Here is a 24,405-nt window from a genome sequence, read left to right as displayed (position 1 = left end):
CCTCCTGGACCATCGGACTTCTCAACAACCAATAGTGAAGCACTTTGAGTTATGCCCCTCCCATTTGAAGGTACGGCCCTCTGAGTTGGAGGTGACCAGCATGCAGAAACACCCATCTCACCAGTCCTACAAAACAGAAATACGGCCACATAAACATGATTTCCTAAAAACACATCATATCTAAAACACATCTCAGACCTTGCAGGAATAAGTACAGCGGCCCTTTACATTCGCGTGTCCCTTTAAGAAATCAAGAGCTCCATGGCATGAATTCACTGCCATCATCGCTGGGTCCAAAAAGACAAGGTTTGGCAAACCTGTCAGCAATAAACAATACGAGAAGTATCAGCACAGTGGTTTATACTTCATTTGTAGTGCACTTCTTTTCTGTTTGTTTTGATTAATATCATTTCACGAATTGTTAGTTGTCGTGCTTACTGTCGTGCTTATTATCAAATATTCCTGATTCTATCATTAGGAACGTAATACATTTCCTTTTATTGTCTAAAGCAAGTTATACTAATTGCTATGCCCTATATAAAATATTCTGATATGTTATATAGCTTCAGAGTACCCTTTCAAAAACCGGTAGGGATAAAGTAGCCATATCAGAACTAAGCGCGACGTGTCCCCAGCGTCCGGACCGTAAGTCACGCTTCCGGTCGCCGCGGCGCCGCGCGCAGTGCAAGTCTAACACCGTCCCGAATGCTCGCGCCGTAACTCACAGGGCATAAACATAATGGCGGTATTCCTGGGCGCGCGCCAACGCCTCGGTGATTTTTAAATTGCCGCCATCACGTCCCTGAATAGGCTGCGTTTTTCTGCTGATTATTTCGCACATGCATTATGAGGGAAGCAAATAACTGGACAAAAATCAACCCCCCCCCCAAGCAAGTTTTTTTCTGACTGAATGGAAAATGTCAAGAGTCTGACATCTTGGCCAAGTTCCAATAGCTCTCTCTAAAACATACCTAAGTAGTATAGCTTGACAGCAGTGAATGACCTATACAGTGGGTTATTGTACAAAGCTTTGACGAATGATAATTAGGCCAGTATTTAGGGAAAGTGCAGGTCTGCATTCCATTAAAAAGGGAGCAATAATATCTTTAAGACCAGTTAATTAGTTCAAGCCACGAACTCTAATACAGCTAATTAATTTCCAGCATAAGTGGTGACTTTTCTCTGCAAACTGCAGCTAGTCAAACACACATGCCACTGAACCACGGACAGTCTGGTTGTTGGACGCAGCATAGTGGAAGTTTAAAAAGAACACTTCGAACTAGGCCAGTTTAGCCTCGTGTGCAGTGCTGCAGGGATGGGCGTGCTACGTATGACTTATGCAAAGATATTAGGCTGTGCTGCCAGACTTTACAAGCTGATTCTGAAACTAGGCCCATGCCAAAACCAGCTGTAAACACAGCACAAACGTGCACACAAAGCATATGGAAAACTAATTTCCGTAAGATTGGTATTCTGGGAAGGGACTAAAATGTGAATGCACAAACCTATCATTTAAAATTGTTCAGGCCTACTCTAAAAAGATGTCTAGTTTCAGTGAGATTCTCTCTTCTCATAACACCCCATTCATTTCCCTTCGATACAAACCTTAAAAGACAACAACAAGGGAAACCTGTGCTTTTCTTTATGTAGATTTAATTTTCATTTCTTTCTCGCCACCTCTCTTTCTTGTTTGCCCTAGAAGAGGCATTTTCACGTGCTAAGCTCCCTGGCAGAAATGCGGGGCTCGTAGTTTAGATATCTATCTTAGTGGCACACACAGTGGTGAACGGTGAGGAGCACAGTAGACACCTTGTGGCCCGTGAAGAGTCCCGTTAATCACGTAATTATGTAAGTAGTTATATGACTGGATTACATCCAACAATAATTTTTTTCAGGGTAGCTAGTGGCCTTGTTTAGGTTAACATTTAAACGTTATGGCTCTTAATCTGGGATGCTTGTGATGAAGATTTTTGGAGTTATTGTAAATCAAGTATGTTCAGTTTTTCCCAGTGGGAAAAATCGGTTTTTAATGCTAAGAATTTACAAAACAAGAACCTACAAACTAACAACTGCAAATTACAAAGTGGACTAACATTTTGGCAGCAGGTTAGCTACCAAGGACGGGCTCTCGGAACCAGCGGCACCTGCAGAAAATATTTAGTTGCGGGTCCAGATGGGGCAAGTGAACATCTTTGGGTGGCACACCAAAATGCCACACAGCACATAGGACTTTCAGAGTATGATTTATTATAGTGTATAATACATTGTATACTGTTTAATCACTTGGCTGATCTCAAGTGAATGTTGGATCAGCCAAGGAAATCTTTAATTAGCCTTTAAAATGGCAATTTCCATGCATCGTCACCAAAAAATCAAGGTATGGGTTGTTTAAACATAAATATGAATTATTGGCTGAGAACAACCAATTTATGTCACATCATACATCATAGTTTATATTATTGACAAGTATTTTATGTTCTTTACTTTAATTCAATCTATTGCAACATGGCAATCTTAATGTTGCTCACGGGCAGAGCATGCAGTTTCAGTAAAAGGGCGCAGAACGTTCGCAGCTGTTTATACTTTTCACGAGTGAAAGTACAGAAGTGATTTTTTAAACGTGAAACAATAAATGATTGTTTCACAAATGCTGCTCGCTGGAGGCACCCATGGAAGCTCTTCCAGAGAGAGTGACATTTCTGAAAAAGGAACACGACTTACAGAACCAAACATGCAAACAAGTTCACTAATAAACTATAGCTGTATCTGCTCTAGGTTCAGTTACTACCCCAAGTAAATCCTCATCGTGGTAGACACCATCAGCCGGGGGGTCAGTGGGGTGACCAGTGATTTTTGCATGCTGACCGTAGCACCCCTGGCCACACCTCAGGGTGCCACTGCCTGGAACGGAGGCATTTTTCCTCAGCAGGAAGACACTGATGTTTCTCAAATTCTGTTTCCTTTCGGGACATCCCAGTGTTTCAGACACAGTACTGTTGACACTGTATGTTTTGAAATTGATGGTTTGTCTGGTTGTCCTGTTTGGTAATGGGCTCTTTAAGAGTGTTTTTTACAGTACTCTGAATAAAAATCTCCTGAGCCATCAGTCGTGTAGAATTTTTGAAAAGGTCACTCAAATCTCTGTTGAGCTGAGACGGGGGAGCCTGATCGTATTGGACGAATGTAAATGTCCTTTTCTAAATGCACACATCCATGCTTCTCTTGTGTCATTTCTGAATGAGGTCTTGTACGGTATTGTGAGGCATCTGCGAGGCATCTGCGAGGATTTCCAAAACTAGGCTTTGTCCAGTCGATGCTGGCTTGACTTCGGCCGCTTGAAGAACGACTGATGTTTAGCACCTGCAAAGAGGATAACGATCCCTGTTTAGAGCTTAAGAAGAGTCAACTTTGCAGTTAGTGTTATGATATGAGAAGCTTTCTCTCTCCTATCTGCCTTATCCTCTCTCTCTCTCTCTCTCTCTCTCACACACACACACACACACACACACACACACACACACTCACACTCACACACACACACACACACACACACACACACACACACACATACACACACACACACCTTATCTCTCATACCCAGTTGAAAAAATAGATATTTATGTTTATATCGTATAATATAATATAGATGACCCTGAACTCTGAATTAATTCAACAATCTATTGTAAAGGAGTTAAAGCTGTAAAATAAGATCCAACACAACACTATCGTATCTAGAGGATTATGTGGGAATATGTTTTCAATGTAAATAAAATGTATTTTATTTTTAAGTGAATCCATCCTGAGGTGGTAATTATGATCTAATACATAGACATGCCTATACATTCAGTATGAAGACTTAAAAACACAAAAAAGATTGTTTGTCCCTCACTTAGAAAATGGCTTGACTACTAAATGTTCACGCAGGCACTAACGACATTGTACTTAGTGACTATGAATTTCTAAATGATCGTTTTAAGACTGTAACAAGACCATATTGGAAAGAGATTCCAAGCTGATAGTTCCTGGCTTACTGCCCAGTCTCATCAGGAGCAAGGAGTCATTCAGTAGACTGCAGGTTAAATAGCTAAGCAGCTTCAAAAGCCGTGATTCTGAAGAGAACCGGGTCGCTAGACTCCGAGCTGTCAGACTAACTATCTCAATCACTCCCTAAATGAAGTTCTGACTTTTGGTGTCGATGTTTACAAGGCTCGTGCATTTTCCCCCGAATGACGCCGTGTCTGATTAGTCTTCTCTGAATTTTGGAGGAGTGCAAACTAAACTAAAAATAAAGTAGACGTCTTCCAGTTAGTTTGGAAAGAGTCCCTCTGACTGATACCAGACTGCTGTCATGACCCCAGCAGTGTATGCTTGAACCCTGATGGAAAGCAGTCAGAACCGAACTTGGGTCGTAGTTGTTCGGTTGTTTATTAACAAATCATTAGTCCATTCCAGATTTTTTCGATTACCCTTGAACTTAATAGCTCTGATTCCTCCAATAAGAAAATGGAGCATCAGAATGAGAACATATGTGCAGACTACCAGTAATCTGTTGGCCTGTGTGTCTGTGTGTGTGTGAGTGTGTGTGTGTGCTACCAAGGGCTCTGATGATCACCAGTCCTTTTTCAACAACGGTTTAAGGAGTTCGGTTCCATTTGGTTTTGAGCTCTGTACCATGATTCAGCCTGCTGACCCAATCACATGTTCACTACTCAGTGCTGTCTAGATTCTGTCTGGATTATCACCAGTGATTGTTGGTCCAGTAATGAACAGAACTATTTCCTCACTCAGCCTGTGCCATGGGTCCAGATTTGTCAAGTTAGCGGTTGTTACATTTACAGCATTTAGCTGACACTTTTTTACAAAGCAACTTACAATTCTGAGTGAGCACAGGTTGAGCAGTTGAGTGTTAAGGGTCTTGTTCAGGGGCCCAATAGTGACAAAGGTGGAGGTGGGACTTCAACGGGCAACCTTCTGATTACAAATCAAGTACCTTCACCATTGCCCCACAGCCTCTCTGCTAGTATCACATTTCCAACACACCTTTCCTGTCGAAGATGTGGAGAAAACGGTTGTCCAACAGTGTTTCATTCTGGTTTCCAAAAGCATCTCGGTTCAGAATCAGAGTGTCCAGCACCAGGGCTGTCTGACATGATGGGCTTAGTGGTAAATGTTGGAGGGGAAACCAGAGTCCCTAATTATCATTTAACTAAAAGAAAGTGGTTATGTAAATCTAGGTGGGGGCACTAAGCTGTCCAGCTAGCTCAGGTCCTCCCTAATCCAACACTGCCCTACGTGCTTTAAAGGACCTGACCGTATGTCTGTGTGTAGGGGGAGGTGTAGGACCTGGGTGGCCCTGTTGGCGTCCCAAACCCGAGTGTCACTTTTGGCATCCCAAACACGGGTGGCCCTGTTGGCGTCCCAAACCCGAGTGTCACTTTTGGCGTCCCAAACATGGGTGGCCCTGTTGGCGTCCCAAACCCGAGTGTCACTTTTGGCATCCCAAACATGGGTGGCCCTGTTGGCGTCCCAAACCTGAGTGTCACTTTTGGCGTCCCAAACATGGGTGGCCCTGTTGGCATCCCAAACCCGGCGCTCTGCACGGCCTCGTCCAGTCCCTCTGTGAGCCAGAACACAGCTCTTCCACAGTCCACCATTCTCATCTCTCCTCTTTATCCCGATTCACTAGCTTAACGCAAAAGTCCTTCCCAACACTTAGCACTGGGTCTTCCATGGCAGGTGATACCAGGCATATATTTGATTCTTTCTAACATCCACGATTCCTACCTCGGGAGCTTTCAAGCTCTTTCTTCTGAATCTCAAGGGCAAAGTCAGTACCTGTCAGTACCTGTCTCTGCCCTGCTAGTGCAGTCTAACATGAGGCACAGTCCGCGTTAATGTGGCTTAACCCGAGCGCCTTGGACTGGCGTGTAATCAGCGGTGCGCGGGGAGTGTCTGGATCGTGGCTGATTTTACTCTGCAGTGCTTCCTGTGTTCCTTCCCCTTTTACTCTTCATCTCCTCGCTGTTCCCACATGCTCTTCCTCTCCCACCTTCGACACCACTCCCTCCCTCCCTCTCTCTCTCTCTCTCGTTCATCTTCCATCCTTCTCTCTCTCTATCTCTCTCTCGCTCTCTTTCTCTCTTGCCCTCGCTTCCACTACCCCCCAATCATTTTGACCTTGAAAATGATTCTGCCATTATATTCATCACCATCATCGCCATAGTGCCCATGCACTTGATTTGAGAGATGGGCTGCAGTATGCGCCTGATCCAGTACGAGCGTGGGTGTGTGCGCACGTGTTAGTGCGTGTGTGTGTGTGTATGTGTGTGTACAAACGTGTGTAAGAAAGAGTGTGCACATGAATGTGTTTGTTATATTTATGCACTACCACTTATGTCTAGACCAACACAGTACATAATGCTTATGTTTGCGTGTATGTGTGTATGTGTGTCGGCTAACGATGCAGGTAAGGCTGAGCATACCAGTGCAATACTTGATTACGCATTGTGCACATGTGTGTGTGTGTGAGACTGATTAGTTTGTACTCTATAAGAACCCCCTGTGGTTGCGTATAGTGTCAGTCGTCAGTCCTGACACCCCTGCCTCCAGTTGGCCACTTTCTGAGCTGTGTCTGGGTGGGTGCAGCAGAGAGGGTCTCTTCTCTCCACTTTCCCTTGGTGTTGTTGAACAGATGGACTGTAGGCAGGCACCCGTGTTTCCCAGGACTGAGTCATACATTATTAATAATACAAGTCATTAAGAACTCCCTCTCTCTGTCCCTGGAATCCTTCCTTCATCTGCCTGTCTTCTTCTTATTCATCTTGGGGGATTATGCGCAACAACACTTACACACACACACACACACAAACACACACACGCGTGTGCGCGCGCACGTGCATACGCACTCATGCATACTTGCACACCCACACACACATACATACGTTCACATGCACACATGCACACACACAAATGTTCACTGCCCCTCTTTTGAACCCTGGGCTAAAAAAAAATTCTCTCACTTCTTTGCCTTTTATAAAATTCATCGTACACATTATCTGTGCTTATCTGATTCATAGCGCATGTTCATAGCATGTGTTTGCAGCCTGTGTGGTTCCCGACACCATGACCTTGGTATGACCTTCTTATGTCATTCACTATGTGTGCTATTGTATTCCTTACACATCTTTATAGCTTAAGCTTATGTTTTTTTGTTGTTGGAGTGCCATTATTGGCCTTTGACTTGGGTTGTACAATATATCTCTTTTTAATCTTTATCTTGATGTTGACATTTGCGATACCGATATTGCAAATGGATGCAACAGGCATATCCTACCTCTAATAATTTATTTTTTAAAACATAGTGTACCTAAATAAATTTCATCCAGGCCAGTGTTGAACCATGTCAGATCAAGGATTTGTCAGTGGGATTGTGATAAAATGCATGTCAGATCACAGTCTCAAATGCAGTAGTATATCGGCGGTGTGGCATCTTTACCCAGTGCAGGTTCACTAAACAGGCTTGGTAGGTTCTTACGTATTGCTTTGTGATCTAGCCTTTGACCTTACCTTGACTTTGGCGGTCTCCATGGTGAGTGTTGGATGTATCGTGGGACATGTGCAGTGGTTATTACAAGCCACTGTGACATCTGCATTACACTGATAGTTCCACTCCACTTTAGTCAAATAACTGTGTGTTTGATTGAGTTGTCACAGGCCAGCTGCAGTGTGTGTGTGTATGTGTGTGTGTGTGGAGATGGGGGTGTGAGCGAGGGAGAGTGTGTGTGTTTGTATGCTTTGTCTCTGTCTCCTGTCCTTCATAAGCTCCACAGAGCAAAACATCTCTGTGTCAGGCTGTACAACCTTCCTTACCACTGCTGGACCCTGTTCTGCTTGCTTCAGATTCCACACACACACACACACACACACACACACACACACACACACACACACACACACACACACACACACATGCAATTTCTAAATTCCAGGATGTATTTAGACCAAACGGGTCTACATTTAGGTTCATACAAAGTCTTGTTGCAGTTCTGCGTCACTCCGTTTAATCGGCTGCTTAGTTCTTGCTGATTGAGCTGATTGGCGAATGTGGGCAGTTGGAAAGAGATTTGCTTCCTAAACCCGAGCGATCCACATGGGTCTGCCTCTGCTTTTCATTTCAAAACTCAGACTGAAGACCCGTCTATTTGAGGAATATTTAAATGACCACTGGCCCTGCTCCCATGTTAACTAACTGAAACTCTAGTATTGTAGGTATTATTGTAGGTATTGTTTGTTTATTACACTTATTGTTGTCTGTTATATGTGTTTTATACTTCTAGGCAGCATTATTGATCCCTGTCTTAGTAAAGTATTCTAGTTCATTGGTATCTTGAACTCTAACTTACTGTACTGGCTTTTATGTTCTCAATGAGTAAATGACAAAACACTTTTGTAAGTCGCTTTGGATAAGAGCGTCTGATAAATGCCATAAATGTAAATGATTCACGCAGTTTAGACGATATAAGACGATGTAAATGCAGCAGAATGGTACAGTGTCCAGACCCATCGCTCTGAATGGATGTGATCTTGTATCCGTGCGGTGCCTGTAAAACCCCTCCCACTCTCTCACAGGTCGTGAACTCTCACGGGTCGTGAGCTCCCCATCACCCGCTGTCTCTTTGCCGTTTTCTTCTTCTGCTCTTCAGCTTTAAGCACCCCGCACCCCACATTTCTACATTCTGTCCTTTATCCTCTGGAATGGAAGCTTCACAGGGAAAGTTTAGCTGTTACTTTGGTGGTCTTTTTCAGTATGGAAGGACCCCCCCCTCATCCTTCCTCTCTTTCCCAGGCACAGTTGCTCCTCTCTGGGTACAGCTTTACCCCAGAGGCGACGCTTGGATACCAACAGCTCTGTGTAACCCGCAAGACTCAGGAGTGCCTATCAGTTCCTCCATAGCTGTCTGAGGATGAGAGAGAGAGAGAGAGAGAGAGAGAGAGAGAGAGCGCGAACGAGGCAAACACAGTGAAGGAGATAATGGCCAAAGGCTTCTGCTGCTGCACAGAATGGTCTGTACCTTTAAGAGAGAAAGAGAGAGAGAGAGAGAGAGAGAGAGAGAGAGAGAGAGAGAGAGAGCATGCTACCCGTGTATTTTACTCATTCCAAGCAGTAAATTGAGCACCTTAGCAAAGCTTCTCTGCCATGCACACACTCACAGAGACCGCTGTGCAGATCCAGACGTTCACGCAGAATTGAAGGGAGGCTCAACATTGCTGGCTTGCTCTCTTTGACGTGCGTGCGCGCGCGCACACACACACACGCACACACACACACACGCACACGCTCACACTCGCTGACGCGCAGGCAGTGCTGAGCAGAGCCGAGAGGAGCAGCTAGAGAGAGAGACCATCTCGCATGCGAGCAGAGAGTGAGTGATAGCGAGGACAACAGCGTGTGGAAAAGGGGTGTGAGAGAGAGAGAGAGAGAGAGAGAGAGAGAGAGAGAGAGACAAAGAAGAAGGAAGACCGAAGAAGAGCAGAGAACAGGAAACGTGGTCCACCCTCGGAGACGCTATCGCACTGGTCTGGGGAGAAGCGCAGCAGAGGAATAAGGACAGGAGGGAGGAGAGAAAAAAAGAGGTGGATCAGGAAGCGCTCGGGCAACTCTCTCGTCGGCGGCGGAGCACAGAGACGGCATCATGGGAAATGCACCCTCGCAAGGCACGTCCCCCTCTATCTCCCTCCACACTCGTGTAGCAGGTAGTTTTTGGCTGGCGTATGATTGGCGGTTCTCCCACAGCTTCTCGCTGTGTCGTTCACCTCCTTGATTTCCCAGATCCGAGAGGGGGTGGGGAGACGGAAAGGTGTGTGCGTTTGTGTGTGCTTGCGTGTGGGCGGGCGGGTGTAGCGGTGGATCTGCTTGCTGTCCTGTTGTTGCTATGCGTGGCAGTCAGCCTCCGTGCGCTCCAGAGGGTGCGGGGAGGCCGACCGGGGGAGCAGCCGGGCACGGGAGAGGCGTAGCGGGGAGGCAAGCATGTGCGGACGGCGTGGAGGTGGAGAGATGCACATGTCTGCGAACGCGGGGAGGGAGGACGAGAGGAGGTGCCCACCCTGGTGTAGCCCTCGCAGCACACAGGCGGCGTGCGCGCGCGCGTGTCTGTGAGAGGCGGACGTGGCCTGCTCTGGCTGCAGCCTGGTCCTCGCGGTCTCGGCCACTGTGGAAAGCGCATATGCGGGTGGGAAAGCGAGAGATGGAGAGGAGAGAAGAGGGGGTGTGTGTAGCAGTGCTTCCTGAAGTGTCACAGAGCGCTGGAGAGAGAGAGAGAGAGAGAGAGAGAGAGAGAGAGAGACGCAGGGAGAGAAAGTGTATAAGTAAGGCAAAAGGAGAATGAGTGGGACAAGCATTGAGATTCTCAGGGAGACATTGGAGGAGAAAAGGTCATGTGACGGAAGTGAGAGACAGATCATGAAAACAGCCAAAGAGAAGGCAAATTAGGAGGGAGAGAGAGAAAAGAGCTGAGAGGAGACCTGTTTGAGACCTGTTTGAGACCACCTGTCTCTGGCCTGAGAACACGCTATGATAAGTCAAAGAAGGAAGTAGTGAGGAGAAGGCACCGTGTGTGTGTGTGTGTGTGTGTGTGTGTGTGAGTGTGTGTGTGGGGGGGGGGGGAGGCATTGCTGTTGTTGACAAAAACACCAACACTTCCCTGTCAGCCCTGGACTTGAGCAATAGAGTCTCCCCCTCACAAGGCCAGAGAGGGAAGTAAACGAGGGGAAGAGAGGATGGAGCGAAGCGCAGGAGGAGTGCGCAGAGCGGAGGGATGAAAGAGGAGAGTAGCGATTATTGCTGAAGGAGGAGGAAAGAGAGAGAGAGGTGGAGGGATAAAATAAAGGCGAGGAGGAGGAGAGGCGGAGATGAGGCAGTGAGATAGCTCTGTGTGTGTGTGTGTGTGTGTGTGTGTGTGTGTGTGTGTATGTGGGTGTGTGTGTGTGTGTGTGTGTGTGTGTGTGTGTGTGTGTGTGTGTGTGTGTGTGTGTGTGCGTGTGTGTGTATGTGTGTGTGTGTGCGTGTGTGATGCTGGACCATCTGTGTGTGTGTGTGTGATGCTGGACCATCTGTGTGTGTGCGTGTGTGTGTGTGTGTGTGTGTGTGTGTGTTTGTGTGTGATGGATGTGCCTTCTCTGTGTAGGTGGGTGTGTATCTGATGCGAATATGATCTCTGATGGATTAAAAAAAAACATCATATTGGTAAACCATTTGTGTGACAGTGAAAGGCATCCGTTATTTAACCAAAATCATTTGCTGTATGGTGTGAAAGCTTTATTGAAAACACACACACACACACACAGCATGCATCGGAACAGAACAGCAGCACACAACTGATTTGTTGGAGGGTTCATTTACATGTACCTCTATGATATCAGTATCACAATATCCAAAATTATGATACCACCTGTATGTGTAGGCAGTTTGACAGGCTGTACCATCACACCAGTGCACTTGGCCCATGTGTCCCACATTAGTTTATATTATTAGATTTTTAATATCATTAATATGATATTTTTCTATTATTATAAATGATTGTCTCTTGGTACAGGTAACAATTTACATGCCTTCAAACAAATATCTCAATGGTACAAGTGAAGAATAAATAAGTCTGGAAAGAATCTGGAATTTGGAAATATGCATATGCTTGAACCCTGATGGAAAGTAGTCAGAATAGAACTTGGGTCGTAGTTGTTCGGTTGTTTATTAACAAATCATCAGTCCGTTCCAGATTTTTTTCGATTACCCTTGAACTTAATAGCTCTGATTCCTCCATTAAGAAAATGGAGCATCAGAATAAGAACATATGTGCAGACTACCAGTAATCTGTTGGCCTGTGTGTGTGTGTGTGTGTGTGTGTGCTACCAAGGGCTCTGATGATCACCAGTCCTTTTTCAACGACAGTTTAAGGAGTTCGGTTCCATTTGGTTTTGAGCTCTGTACAATGATTCAGGCTGCTGACCCAATCACATGTTCACTACTCAGTGCTGTCTAGATTCTGTCTGGATTATCACCAGTGATTGTTGGTCCAGTAATGAAAAGAACTATTTCCTCACTCAGCCTGTGCCATGGGTCCAGATTTTTCAAGTTAGCGGTTGTTAAGCCTCACTGTTACTGTTGCATTTCCAACACACCTTGCTTGTCTAAGATTTGGAGAAAACGGTTGTCTAACAGTGTTTTGCTCTGGTTTCCAAAAGCATCTCAGTCCAAAATCAGAGTGGATAGATTTTGTTGAAAGATTTCGTCTCTTATGCATGACGTGTTTGGCTGGTTCCCAAAAGCGTTACAGTCTAAAATCTTGGTGATTTGTGTCCAGGATGTGTCCAGCACCAGCGTTTTCTGACATTATAGACTTAGTGGTAAGTGTTGGGAGGGGGGATGAGGTTGAGAGTGAACTGAGGTATATGCTCTAAGCTGTCCAGCTCTACATGCTTTAGAGGACCTGACCGTATGCCTGTGTGTAGGGGGAGGTGTAGGACCTGGGTGACCCTGTTGGCGTCCCAAACCCGGCGCTCTGCACGGTCTCGTCCAGTCCCTCGGTGAGGCCGAGCAGAGCTCTTCCACGGTCCACCATTCTCATCTCTCCTCACAGGCCTAGTCTGTGTTAATGCGACTTAACAGTGTAGTTGTGAAAACTCAGAACTTTGTTGCCCACGTAACCACAAAGCAGCCTGGCTCCTATTGTAGATCCTAATGAATTTGTCCAGGGAGCAGCATGGCCGTCTCCTCTAGTGCTGTAAATACGACGTCCTGCACTTCCAGATCGATAACTGCTCCCGCGTTTGGTTGACGCGCTTCAGTAATTAACTAGCAAGTTCGCCGTTGAAAGTGAGCAACACGGGAGTTCCCACTGACGCGTTGGCTTAGAGAGGACCGGACCCCTCAGGCCTGCGGTACCGAGTCCGTCACCCTTCCACACGTGCATCACTGTCGGCCCACTCTCGAGGGGGGGGCCTTTGTGTCATAGTGGATCAGTTAAAAATGCCAGACATTTTCCTTTCTTCATTTCACTGGACGGCTTAACCAGCGTAACAGGTATTTTGTCAGATTATGCTGTAATACTTTAAGGCACCCTGGGACTGGAGTTTTAATTTCATGTGCAGTGTGGAGCTGTGAGAACACACTCTGAGGAATTAGGCTGTGTGTTGGCATCCAGCAGTCTTTCTGCTAAAGCCTGGGTGCTTGCGTTTTTGCTGACGCTATTATCTTATCACTCTGTGTGTGTGTGTGTGTGTGTGTGTGTGTGTAGCTGAGCTAACACTAGCTCTGTACAGTCAATCTAACACTGTCTCTGTGCAGCTCAGCTAATGCTGTGTATCTCTGTGCAGCTCAGCTAATACTGTATATCTCTGTATGGCTGAGTTAATGCTGTATCTGTGCAGAGGAGCTTACACTGTGTATCGCTAGGTAGCTGTGCTAACACTGTGCATCGTTGGGTATCTGCTAGTGACGGCACTGTGTATCTTTCTGCACCTGAGCGAATGCTGCGTGTCTTTGTGCTGCTGAGCTAACGCTGGATATCTCTGTGTTAACATTAGAGCTGTGGACAAGCTCTTACCGACAATGCAAAAATGAAAATGGGTAGGGTTTACCCTGCAGACGGGTCGGGTTTAACCCTGCAGACAGGTCGAGTTTAACCCTGCAGATGGGTCGAGTTTAAACGTGCCAGCTAGTCTTGTACCTGTCCAAAAATAAACACAGAAGTTATTTGTCAAACCTTTCATTGAGTGATTTCTTCTTTTCTACTCATTTGAAAGGTAGAATGGACAAATTCAATTGGCTTGGTAAAAATCAGAGTTTATAATGGTCTTTTGCGTTCTGTTCAGTGAACAAAGGCAATCCCAACCTCACAATGAGGCAATTATTCCACTCATTTTTCTTAGTTCTTTAAAATTGTGTGAATCATTTGACAGTGCATTTAGCGTAATGGAGTGTCACGGACCCCTTCACCCTCTCTGAGCCAACACTCCTACATATAAGGACCACCGGAGCAAACACTGGATAACACAATACCTACAATACTATAATTATCAAATAGACCAGGTGTGTAAAGAGTATCTGAGGAGTGACGCTAGTTTGTATGTTTGTACCTTATGGTATATGATGGGTATTTGTGAGTGTGTGTGTGTGGAGTGGATCGCTGTGTGTGCATGCATGTGCCATGTTGTAAGAGCTATTTGTTTTGTGCCAGTTCCCCAATCTCTGTTGCACAAAGCAAGCGCTTCTTGATTTGTGATTGGCTGGTGGTGACATAATGGTTTGGGGCAGCGCATTTCTGATTGGATGGGGGAAGGCTTCTTAGAAGAACCTGCTGTGGTGAGTTTGGCAGGGGAGAGGGTCACTGCTGGTACAGTAAATTCTCCAGGTCTCCTCCTCTGATGGGACTAGTGCACTCTGGGATATGCCAGTCCTCCAGGAGTAGCATCATTATGGCAGGTGACCTTGAAAATCAGAGTCCTTCCAGTTCATTCATGGCTTTATTCACCTTGCGAAGCTCTTCCTCCCATATTATTAGGTGTGCTGCGCACGCGCGCACGCACGCGCACGCACGCACGCACGCACGCATGCACACACACAGACAGGAGCTTCTGTTATTCACAGGGGTTGTATAATACCATTTCCCTGTAGTGGGTGAAAATGACTCTGTCTAGGTTCAGGCTACGTTTACCTACAACGATAACTTCCTCTCCCACATGAGTTTCCTCACACTGTTGGTTCTCACGGCACCAGAACACAGCAGCCTTCAGTGTCTCGGTGAATTTGGATGAAGCATGTAACTGATAGGACAGGTTGGGGGGTCTTGGGTGGTCTTGGGTGATTTTTGCGGTCATGGCTGGATCCAGCTGTCTGGTCTTGCTCCTGGTTGTCCAGCTCCAAAGACACCGTGATCAGGCTCAGTGAAAGAGGGACTGGTTAACCGCGTGACCAGGCACGTGAGACCAGAGGTCAGGACACAGCAGTGTAGAGGTCATTGTCTGCTGCTGTGGTCACAACATGTGCTGACGTGGTCTCGACGTGCGCTGACGTGCTTTCGACGTGCGCTGACGTGCTTTCGACGTGCGCTGACGTGCTTTCGACGTGCGCTGACGTGGTCTCGACATGCGCTGACGTGCTTTCGACGTGCGCTGACGTGGTCTCGATGTGCGCTGACGTGCGCTGACGTGAACTCTGGGATTCCTCATATATATTTTCTTTCTTTGTTTTTGTTCAGTGTTTGAAAATTACACCTTTGGAACAATGAATATCTTATATTGCACGTCTGAAATGTGTCATCATGGGTGTTGGTAACTAAGCATACAGCACACACACGTTTCATGAGCTTCACTGGCTAGGGAAGCTAACATGTCTTACGTAAGGTGTGTCTGGATTAGTCAGTGTGCAGTTCTGCTGAGCTTCACAGGAAAAGAGCAGAGATGTTTTCTTAGCGGTTCCTTCCTCTGGATCAATAGAGCTTTATGAATAAACAGACTCATCTGGGTTGACATCTCTCTTACCTTCCACTACTTCCCTGCATCCCCCCTCCCTTTCACTCTCTCTCTCTAAGAGCAATAAAAGGTTAACGAGAAGAATCTGTTCTCCCTTGCGTTTTGGGCAGTTCGGTGTTTGTCCACTCTCAGAGATCTCTGGGCAGGAAACATTAGGTGGTGCTTGTTTTGGTGTGTGACTGCCTTGGTCTAGTGTAGTTAATATAGTTTTACTGTTCGTCTGAGTTTGACTGGAGAAGGGGTTTAACCTTTGGGAAACTTGACCCTCTTGTCTTTCTCTCTCTCTCCATCATCATCATCATCATCATCATCATCGCTGGATCTAACTTTCCATCTAAAGTGATTAGTGCATACCACAACAGCCATGCAGGAAGTCAGTCCTGTGTCCTCTCTTTCAGGCAAGGTAAATGGCCTTTTCAGCGTCACCATGGAGACAACGCTTGCAAGAGGCCGGGCTCCGTGGCAACCACCTGACTGTTTTCCTCTTGAAGCACTTTGCTGAACTTTATTGTAGTTCTATTGTACTTTCAGATGTGGTGGACGGCGCATATTAAATAGCGAGAAAATGTTTATTAACACCAGCTGTATTTCGCTGGCATTCACGTGACGGCGTGCAGGCTTAGCATTACCGGCTAGGGCCAGTTTGTGAAGGGCTTTTTGGAGTTGGAAAGTCTACAAAATGGCCTGGTCATTGAAGCCTTTACGCACATGCATTTCAAACTCAGTCTCTCTCTCTCTCTCTCACAAAAGCACCTGTGACATGACTTCTCACCTGTCTGACTAAAATAGCACCCAGCTCCAACCCTGAATATCATTATTCTCTCTCAGCAACACAACTAGGTCAGTTTGGTCTGGCTGCCTGCTGTACACGATACTGCAGACAGAAGCGAATCGCGATCTCTCCTTGTGTTGCCGTCAGGTCCAAGAAACCGGTGAAACCACCTAAAGAGCACCAACGCAGTAGCTGTTAGCTGGTTGGTACAGTAAGCTGCTGCCTCAATGAAAAACCAGTCTAGCTAACACCAGTGGAAGCTAAGGCTGTGCGATACGATGTGAAATACTATATCGTGATTTATTTTGCCCAATATTATGATTTCCCTTAAAACATATAAAAATATATCCAGTGCTAAACAGTTGCTGATGTACCACAGTAAAAGACTAGTTAGCGTTATAAGACTTGTGGAGTCTTTTATAAATGAGGAAACTCCCAGGAAGCACATATGCTCACACACACACACACACACACACACACACACACACACACACACACACAAACAAAGTCATCATTTCGTACAGTGTCAGTTTGCATATAGTACCCTTCTGTGATATCGGTGTCGCAAAGGCCAATACTGAGGTAAATATTAAAAAATGACGTATGGTGCCACTCTGGTGGAAGCAAATACCGGCACGTCTGCCCTGCTTCAGTGAAGATATGTCATCCCCAACAACTGAACTTTCTGTTGCTGGTAGGTTTTTATTTAGCTTGGCTGAGAGCGTGTTCCTGTTTCCAGGGCCAGCCGTGCTGCGGCTCCAGAACTAACAGCCACAGATGCGGAAGAGCTCATGCTCCAGGTACGAGTAGCGTGTCGCCGGCAGGGTCCTGTGAGGAGCAGAGAAAGGAAGAATGGAGAGGAGAGGAGTGTTTTCTTGTAGTCTGTCTGTCCTGGGGGTGGTGTTTAATAATGAGTGAAGGAGAGAGTAGGGTGTTTAACGCTGGCTGCATTTCTGAACAGCCGCACTCCCAGTGGAGTGGCCGACCCATCTGCCACCTTTGGGGTGCGGGTGCGTGTGTGTGTGTGTGTGTGTGTGTGTGTGTGTGTGTGTGTGTGTGAATTAGTTTACCTGTGCCTTTGCGTGTGCATGCATGCGTATGAGTGTGTGCTGAAATAATAATGTGTGTTATTTCTCTCTGTTTGACTTTCCGTGTCTCTTCTCGTTTTCCACTTTAGAGAGATGAGAGACTGAAAGAATGAGGGATGAGAAGAAAGCAGGATGATGGGAGAGAGAGGAACACAGTGAGGGGAAGACGGAAGAGAGGAAAATGGAGGGATTAAAAGAGAGAGGGAGGAAAACAGAGAGACAGAGAGAGTGAGATGGTGTCCATGGTTTCGTCACAGTACAAGCCTCACGTAATTCTGTGTCCTTTGTCACACCCTTCGCTCCCACCGGTACTGCTGTGGGATTCAACCACAGACAGAGATCCGTTAAGATTGGTTAAGATCCGTTAATCTCGGTTAACATCTGTTAAGATCCGTTAAGATTTGTTAAGATCCGTTAAGATTGGTTTGGCATCATCAGGAGCTTTCTAAAGTCTTCCTACTGCATTTACCCCTGCCCCAAGGCTGCCTGCCACATTTGCACCCTACTGTTTGTGTGTGTGTGTGTGTGTGTGAGTGTAAGTGTGAGTGTGTGTGTCTTATTATAGACTAAGCCTTCCTTTCATTGTGCGTTCTCTTAGCTGGGCCAAGCCTTAGCTATGTTGTATCTGTTGTTTGTCCGCTGTCATTTCCAGTGTGAGAAGATGATCTGTTTAAGGAGGGGTTCACCCCCACATTTCTTCACACAACATGCACATGAATATGTAACTATATAAGATAGGAACAGGGGCTTTTTCAAGGAGAATACGCTAGTAGCAGTTGGGAGCAGTGTTGTGCACTTCACTTAAATCTCTTTGCTGAAAATCTTAAATGAATATGGTGTTTAAAATGTACTGAGATGTGATTCTACCATGTTATAGTTTATTATGCTAGCTGGATTTGAGATTAGTTGATGCCGGTAACATCCAGGTGCCTCCGCCAGTGCAGTGTAAGCAGAGGAAGGCTGACTGTGGTTAGCTGTATCTGACTGTGGTTAGCTGTATCTGACTGTGGCTGGCTATGGTCTGTTGGAGGCTAGGTAAATGAAAGGCCATCCCATATTTGTGGCGAACACTGAAGCAGATAAGAGTTCCACACGAGAAGTCCCACACCTCATCCAGACGGCGGACGAGCAGGGGGGCAGTCATGCGGCGCGCTTTGGGGCACCTGGTGTGACAAAGTCCAGCCAATCGGCACTGTTTTTTTCTCTCTGTAACCATGTTTCCAAGTGATGTCACAGGGTTGAGAACGCTGGAGCCCAAAAAAGAAATCCCCCCTGAAATAGTTGTGGCGTGAGCAGTCGTGTCTAAACCCTCCGCGCTCCTCGCAGTGGGAGACTCCAAAACGAACCTGCTGTCTGTTTTTCTTATTTATTGCTGTTTGTGTTTATTGCTCTTTTTTTGATCAGTGTAATGGTTTCTTTTTATTGACTCCTCAGCCTGGACAGAGAGGGAAAGGCTGCAGTTATGAATAGACAGACAGTAAATAAAACACGTATTGGACTGACAAAATGAATGCCTAGAGAATGTGTGTGTATGTGTGTGGTTGGGGGGGGGGGGTTGAGGAGGAAGAAAACGCAGGACACGACAGCTATCACCCCCTCCAAGTGCACACACCAATGCCTGCCATGCACACACAACCTCACACACAAGTACGCACACATGTGCGCACACACACGCAAATAAGCGGCTGTACATGCACACACATGCACACGCGCACACTTGCACACACATCCACATGCACAGACACATGTCCCTACACACACACGCACACACACACACGCACGCACACACACACACACACACACACACAAACACGCACGCAGGAGAAGGATCCATGTTCTGAGTCTCCAGTATATTTTGAGAGTACACCCTCTTCGTTTTCCATGGTGCAAAATCTCTCAGACGGTTACTAGGAAACTGAAGTTATGTTATTTCACTGCAGTTCCTCCTCCAAGGTGTGTGCGTGTGTGTCTGTGTGTGTGTGTGTGTGTGTGTGTGAGAGAGAGAGAGAGAGAGAGAGAGTGTTGAAGTTGTTGGCATAAAAGACTTGTTTTATGTTAGAAGCATGAAAGATGCTGCAGACTCCCTTCACTGTTTATCTCTGTGGAAACTTTATCAGCATAAACTAATATTAGTAGATCTCCATTCAAACATTTATGATCAAAGTTACTGGCTGTTATGTGTGTGTGTGTGTGGGGGGGGTGGGCATGGATGTGGGAGAGGGTGTGTGTGGGTGTGGGAGATTGAGACTGTGTGTGTGTGGGTGTCGGCGTGAGAGTGAGACTGTGTGTGTGTGTGTGGGTGTGTATGGGTGTGAGAGAGTGAGACTGTGTGTGGGTGTGTATGGGTGTGAGAGAGTGAGACTGTGTGTGTGTGTGTGTGTGTGTGTGGGTGTGTATGGGTGTGAGAGAGTGAGACTGTGTGTGTGTGTGTGTGGGTGAGTATGGGTGTGAGAGAGTGAAACAATGTGTGTGTGTGTGGGTGTGTGTGTGTGTCTGGGTGTGTGTGTGTGTGTGTGTGTGGGAGATATTCAATTGAAATGTAAATTTCCATAATTTACAACCCCCTTGTCACCTCCCAGGTCTACCAACCAACTGCTGTCTTGGCCAACTGGTGGAAAGGAGTGTAACACATGGTACAGGAGTGTAACACACGGTACAGGAGTGTAACACACGGTACAGGAGTGTAACACACGGTAGGGGGGTGTAAAACACGGCAGGGGGGTGTAACACAGGGTACAGCGGTGTAACACACAGTAGGGGGGTGTAACACACGGTAGGGGGGTGTAACACACGGTAGGGGGGTGTAACACACGGTAGGGGGGTGTAACACACGGTACAGGGGTGTAACACACGGTACAGCGGTGTAACACACGGTAGGGGGGTGTAACACACGGTAGGGGGGTGTAACACACAGTACAGCGGTGTAACACACGGTAGGGGGGTGTAACACACGGTAGGGGGGTGTAACACACGGTACGGGGGTGTAACACATGGTGGATTCATACACTACCAAATAGAGCACACAGCCAATGAAATGGAGACATAATAGATTTGAGTCAAATTTTTAATGTGTACACGCTGAACATTGAAATTAAATAACAAAAAACCCTGTCAAACAGTAAACAGTTCACATAAAACACATCATTCAGGCAAGAAAATCCAGCTCAGATCAGAGAACCCAGAATTGGTGAGCAGAGTCTGGCAGCAGAGAAGGAGGAAACATCATTCTTTTAAACCAAGACTCAGATGCAGAGCTTCTTATGGACGTGTCAGAGCTATGAGACACGAAGCAGAGGTGTCTGTCAAGGGAAGAAAGCGTGTGTGGTTGAAGACTCCTGGATGTGTGCAAATGCTCTACAATCCACAAAAATACTCCCATATTGTCCTGTAACCCACTGCAGTACAATCTACTGCAGAATTTATTATTGAATATTATATTATTATTATTATTATTGAACATACACAGCTTTGTGTTGTGGTGTCTAAAAGTAAACGTGATGGGAGCGGGGTTCGGGCGTTTTTTTTTTTTACACTTTTTTCAGTGACTATTCAGTCAATTACATTAATTGTCACGTCAACCTGCAAGGGAAAGTGAACTTGCGATATCCCCCCAAACAGAGAAAACTATTGACAAAAGGTTAACACGACATTATTTATATGGAAGCAATTTGGATATCTGAAAAGCAACGAAGCACATATGTGAAACAAATAGGTAATTAATCTTTCATTATTAATTAATTAATATTACTTTATTCATATTACTTCAATGACTGCAATTAATTAATTAATTAATTACTTTATTTGTAGCCTACTTAAATGTGCCTGGCCATTTGTGATCCGCTTTTTATGTCTGCAACCATCTACAAACATTTGAGATGTTTGCTACCCTGCCAAAGTATAGCATTTAGTTTTATTTGATTTATTTTCATTTTAATTATTTTAATAAGTATTTTAATAACTTGTACAAGCTATCTTTTATTGTTTTGTTAAAGCATGTTCGCACAGTTAAATGTTTACCTTATATTGTCTTATTTTGGTAAATAAATTGTTTAACTAAGGAACCCTCTGGTTTCCTCAGGCTTCAGTCATTATCAGAATATTCATCAAACTAGCAGCATTATTAAATTATATCTCGTAATAATTATCGATATTGATCAATATGGGAAAATATCATGATCATATTTTTCCATATCGCCAGCTCTGTGCTCACACAGACACACGTGAAAACCGTTGATGTCCACTGCCATGAGCTGATTTAGCTACTGGAGATATACATTCTGCAAAAACCCCCCCAATAATATAAGCATTACTGAAAGTGTTTTTTAAATGCCTGCAGTAAGATAATTAGTAAGACTAAGATATTGACGTAGGATAATTCTCAATAAAGCATAATTTAGCATTTCATATAAAAATAAACAAAATAAACTAAAAAACTAAAATCATTGATGACACATTGATGACACACAAATGACACGTGTCAGGACTCGATAATCCTTAAAATACACATTCATGGGTTGATATGTGGGTACGTAATAAGTCATAAATATTGTTTTCTACGTCATAGCAGAGACACTGGAAGTCTAGCAGGCAGAATGCGCCCTGATGTCGGTGTGGCATCACAATGCTGGCTCACCATTGTGCTGTCGGTCTGCCATCGATGGAAGGCGATATCGTTTATCGGCCTAGCCCTAACGTTGTACTCTATAGTCTTTATGCTTGAACGTGCACCGTATTACCAGTCAGGTGTAGCAAACCACGTCCCGAGCCTGCTCAGATCGTCCTGCTCACGATGGTGTGTTCCCAGTGCAACAAATCACTCTGTTCTTCTGCACATTTATTGAACTACCAACCACAAGTATTTAGCATGAAGCAATTCTCAAGGGGAAAATATACAGGGAGGCTAAAAAAACCTGTACACTGTACAAAATTGTGTGTTTTTATCTAAAAATTCCGTAACCGTGCCTCCTTAAACTTCTATGTTCAAATAGTAGGTTAATAGATTATATGACATGTTATTGCGCTAACATTTATTATTTTAGTTTCACTGAAAAAACAAATTTAAGGCATTAAGTTTATTCACCTTTTGATATTAAAACAACATTTTTCACAGTGTTATGTTCCATTTTCTGCAAAGGGAGAATCTAACATCTGACATCGTCAGCTTCAAGCAGCATGTGGCACAGCTGGGATTTAAACCTGCATTTCAGCAGTCATTTCAGCACCTATGCTCTGAAGTTTTTGCCCCATCTTACTTGTGTTGTACTGATGCTGGAGCACGGCTCCTTCGCCCCGGCGAGGGCGTGTGGGCCCTGGGACCGATGACTGGTCCCTTTAGACACGCCATCTGGCGTCTCCTCCTGTGTTGACTGGTGCTGATGTCATCACTGTTGGACAGGTATCAGAGCAGCAGGGCCTCCAGTGGTCACTTGGCGTCGGCACGGGGCCGAGTGCCGTCAGTGTAGGTGTTATTTGGAACCTCGCTAACCCACTCCATCTATAACAGATCTGCTCGCTACGAGAAGCTTCACTCGGGCCGATTCTCCTCTGCCCGCCTCGTGGTGCTCTCGTCGGGAAGACCAAGGACCTAACGTTTCCTGTCCAGGGAAAATAACTGCACTGCATGCAGCTCCGTATCTCAAAGACACATCGCATGAGACGACAGTAGGCAGGACCGCAGTCTAAACATTTAACTCTGTTTAGCACAGTCAGTACACACACACACCCCCAGAAGTAAATACACTGAATCTTACACACACACACACCCTTTTCCTCTCCTTGTACTCTGCGGTATGCAAGGCTAGTGTCATTATTGGTGGTTATTATGGATGTGTCTGTTCTGCGTGTCTGGTTTATGCAGGCTCAGTGAAGTCTTTCCTGTTCCTGCAAAGATCAGGCCTACAAATGCAGGGGTTTTGTCTCTGACATTTACAAAGCATCTGCTCATATATGCTTCCATTCTCTGAGCACACGCACCGTGTTCTGAGAGCTGGCGGGGGCTTTTAGTGTGGCCAGCCTGGGGCGCGTGTCACTGAGTCTCAGCTTGGACACGATCTGATGCTTCTGTGATTAGTGTGAATGATTAGAATAGAGACATGAAGAAAGTAGAACTCTGTGTCATGGTTCAGTAAGAAATGCAGTTTTAAATACATTATATCGTTTTTGGTCCAAAATCTGAGCCGTCCGTCCGTCCGTCCACCTCTCCAGACTCCCTGTCTGTACCTCGCTGTCCCTTTGCCGCTACAGCTCCATCCTCCTGAGTGGTCTTAGCCCTTGTTTGATTTTCGTCACGCTCTCTGTCGTATAGAATGTTCAAATATTCATGAGCTGCCGGAGTCCTTGATGCAGAGAGCTGTCATGTCCCATAGGGGAGCCTCTTGTGTTTCTCCAGATTCATTTAAACAGCTTTTTTTCTAGCCAGGTGGAAATCCTAGATGCGCATACCTGCGTGCGTGCGTGCGCGCGTGCGTGCGTGTGTGTGTGTGTGTGTGTGTGTGCGTGCGTGCGTGTGTGTGTGTGTTGGTCTCAGGAGTGGCTGCCATGCGCTGCTTATTAGATTTTATTTCCAGCAATAGCAGCAGGAGAAGCGCAGGGAGGATGCGATGGAAACGTCACCCTCTCTCCAGAGAGGAGCCTGAGGTGGGAGGAGCCCTGAGAGGAAGGCGCCTGTGGTGGGAGGAGCCGTGATGGGAAGGAGGCTGCGGTGGGAGGAGCCGTGATGGGAAGGAGGCTGTGGTGGGAGGAGCCCTGAGGGGAAGGCAGGAAGGAGAGAGAAGATTATTGAGTTAGTGATTCTGGTACATGGCGCCATGCTAGATTTATATGTCTGTGCGTGAGGGTGTGTGAGTGTGTGGGAAGGTATTGTTACGACCCCGTCTAGGCTGTGAGGCTGTAACAAGGAAAAAGAAATGTAAACGGATAACAGAATGTAAATTGTGTAAAAAGTGAACAGCAACAAAACAAACAGAAGCACAAATGGAAGTCTCCTTTTTGGTGTATTTCACAGAAGATATTATTTATAAA

The 24,405-nt window shown here is 45.7% G+C and overlaps 1 protein-coding gene across 2 annotated transcripts in view; it reads left to right on the top strand.

The window, feature by feature from the left end:
- Window positions 1-9,258: 9,258 nt before the first annotated feature.
- Window positions 9,259-24,405, top strand: part of si:ch211-278a6.1 (SRC kinase signaling inhibitor 1) — a 109,439-nt gene continuing 94,292 nt past the window's right edge. For both annotated transcript variants that reach the window (XM_035523731.1, XM_035523702.1), the window contains exon 1: window positions 9,259-9,714. In XM_035523731.1, coding sequence (XP_035379624.1) covers window positions 9,693-9,714 — 22 coding nt within the window. In that variant the 5' untranslated portion in view covers window positions 9,259-9,692. The remainder of the gene's footprint in view (window positions 9,715-24,405) is intronic.

This window comes from Electrophorus electricus, chromosome 1 (assembly GCF_013358815.1).
Source record: "Electrophorus electricus isolate fEleEle1 chromosome 1, fEleEle1.pri, whole genome shotgun sequence".
NCBI lineage: Eukaryota > Metazoa > Chordata > Actinopteri > Gymnotiformes > Gymnotidae > Electrophorus > Electrophorus electricus.
Note: the sequence above shows the minus strand (reverse complement) of the source record. Positions and strands in the feature narration are given on the sequence as shown.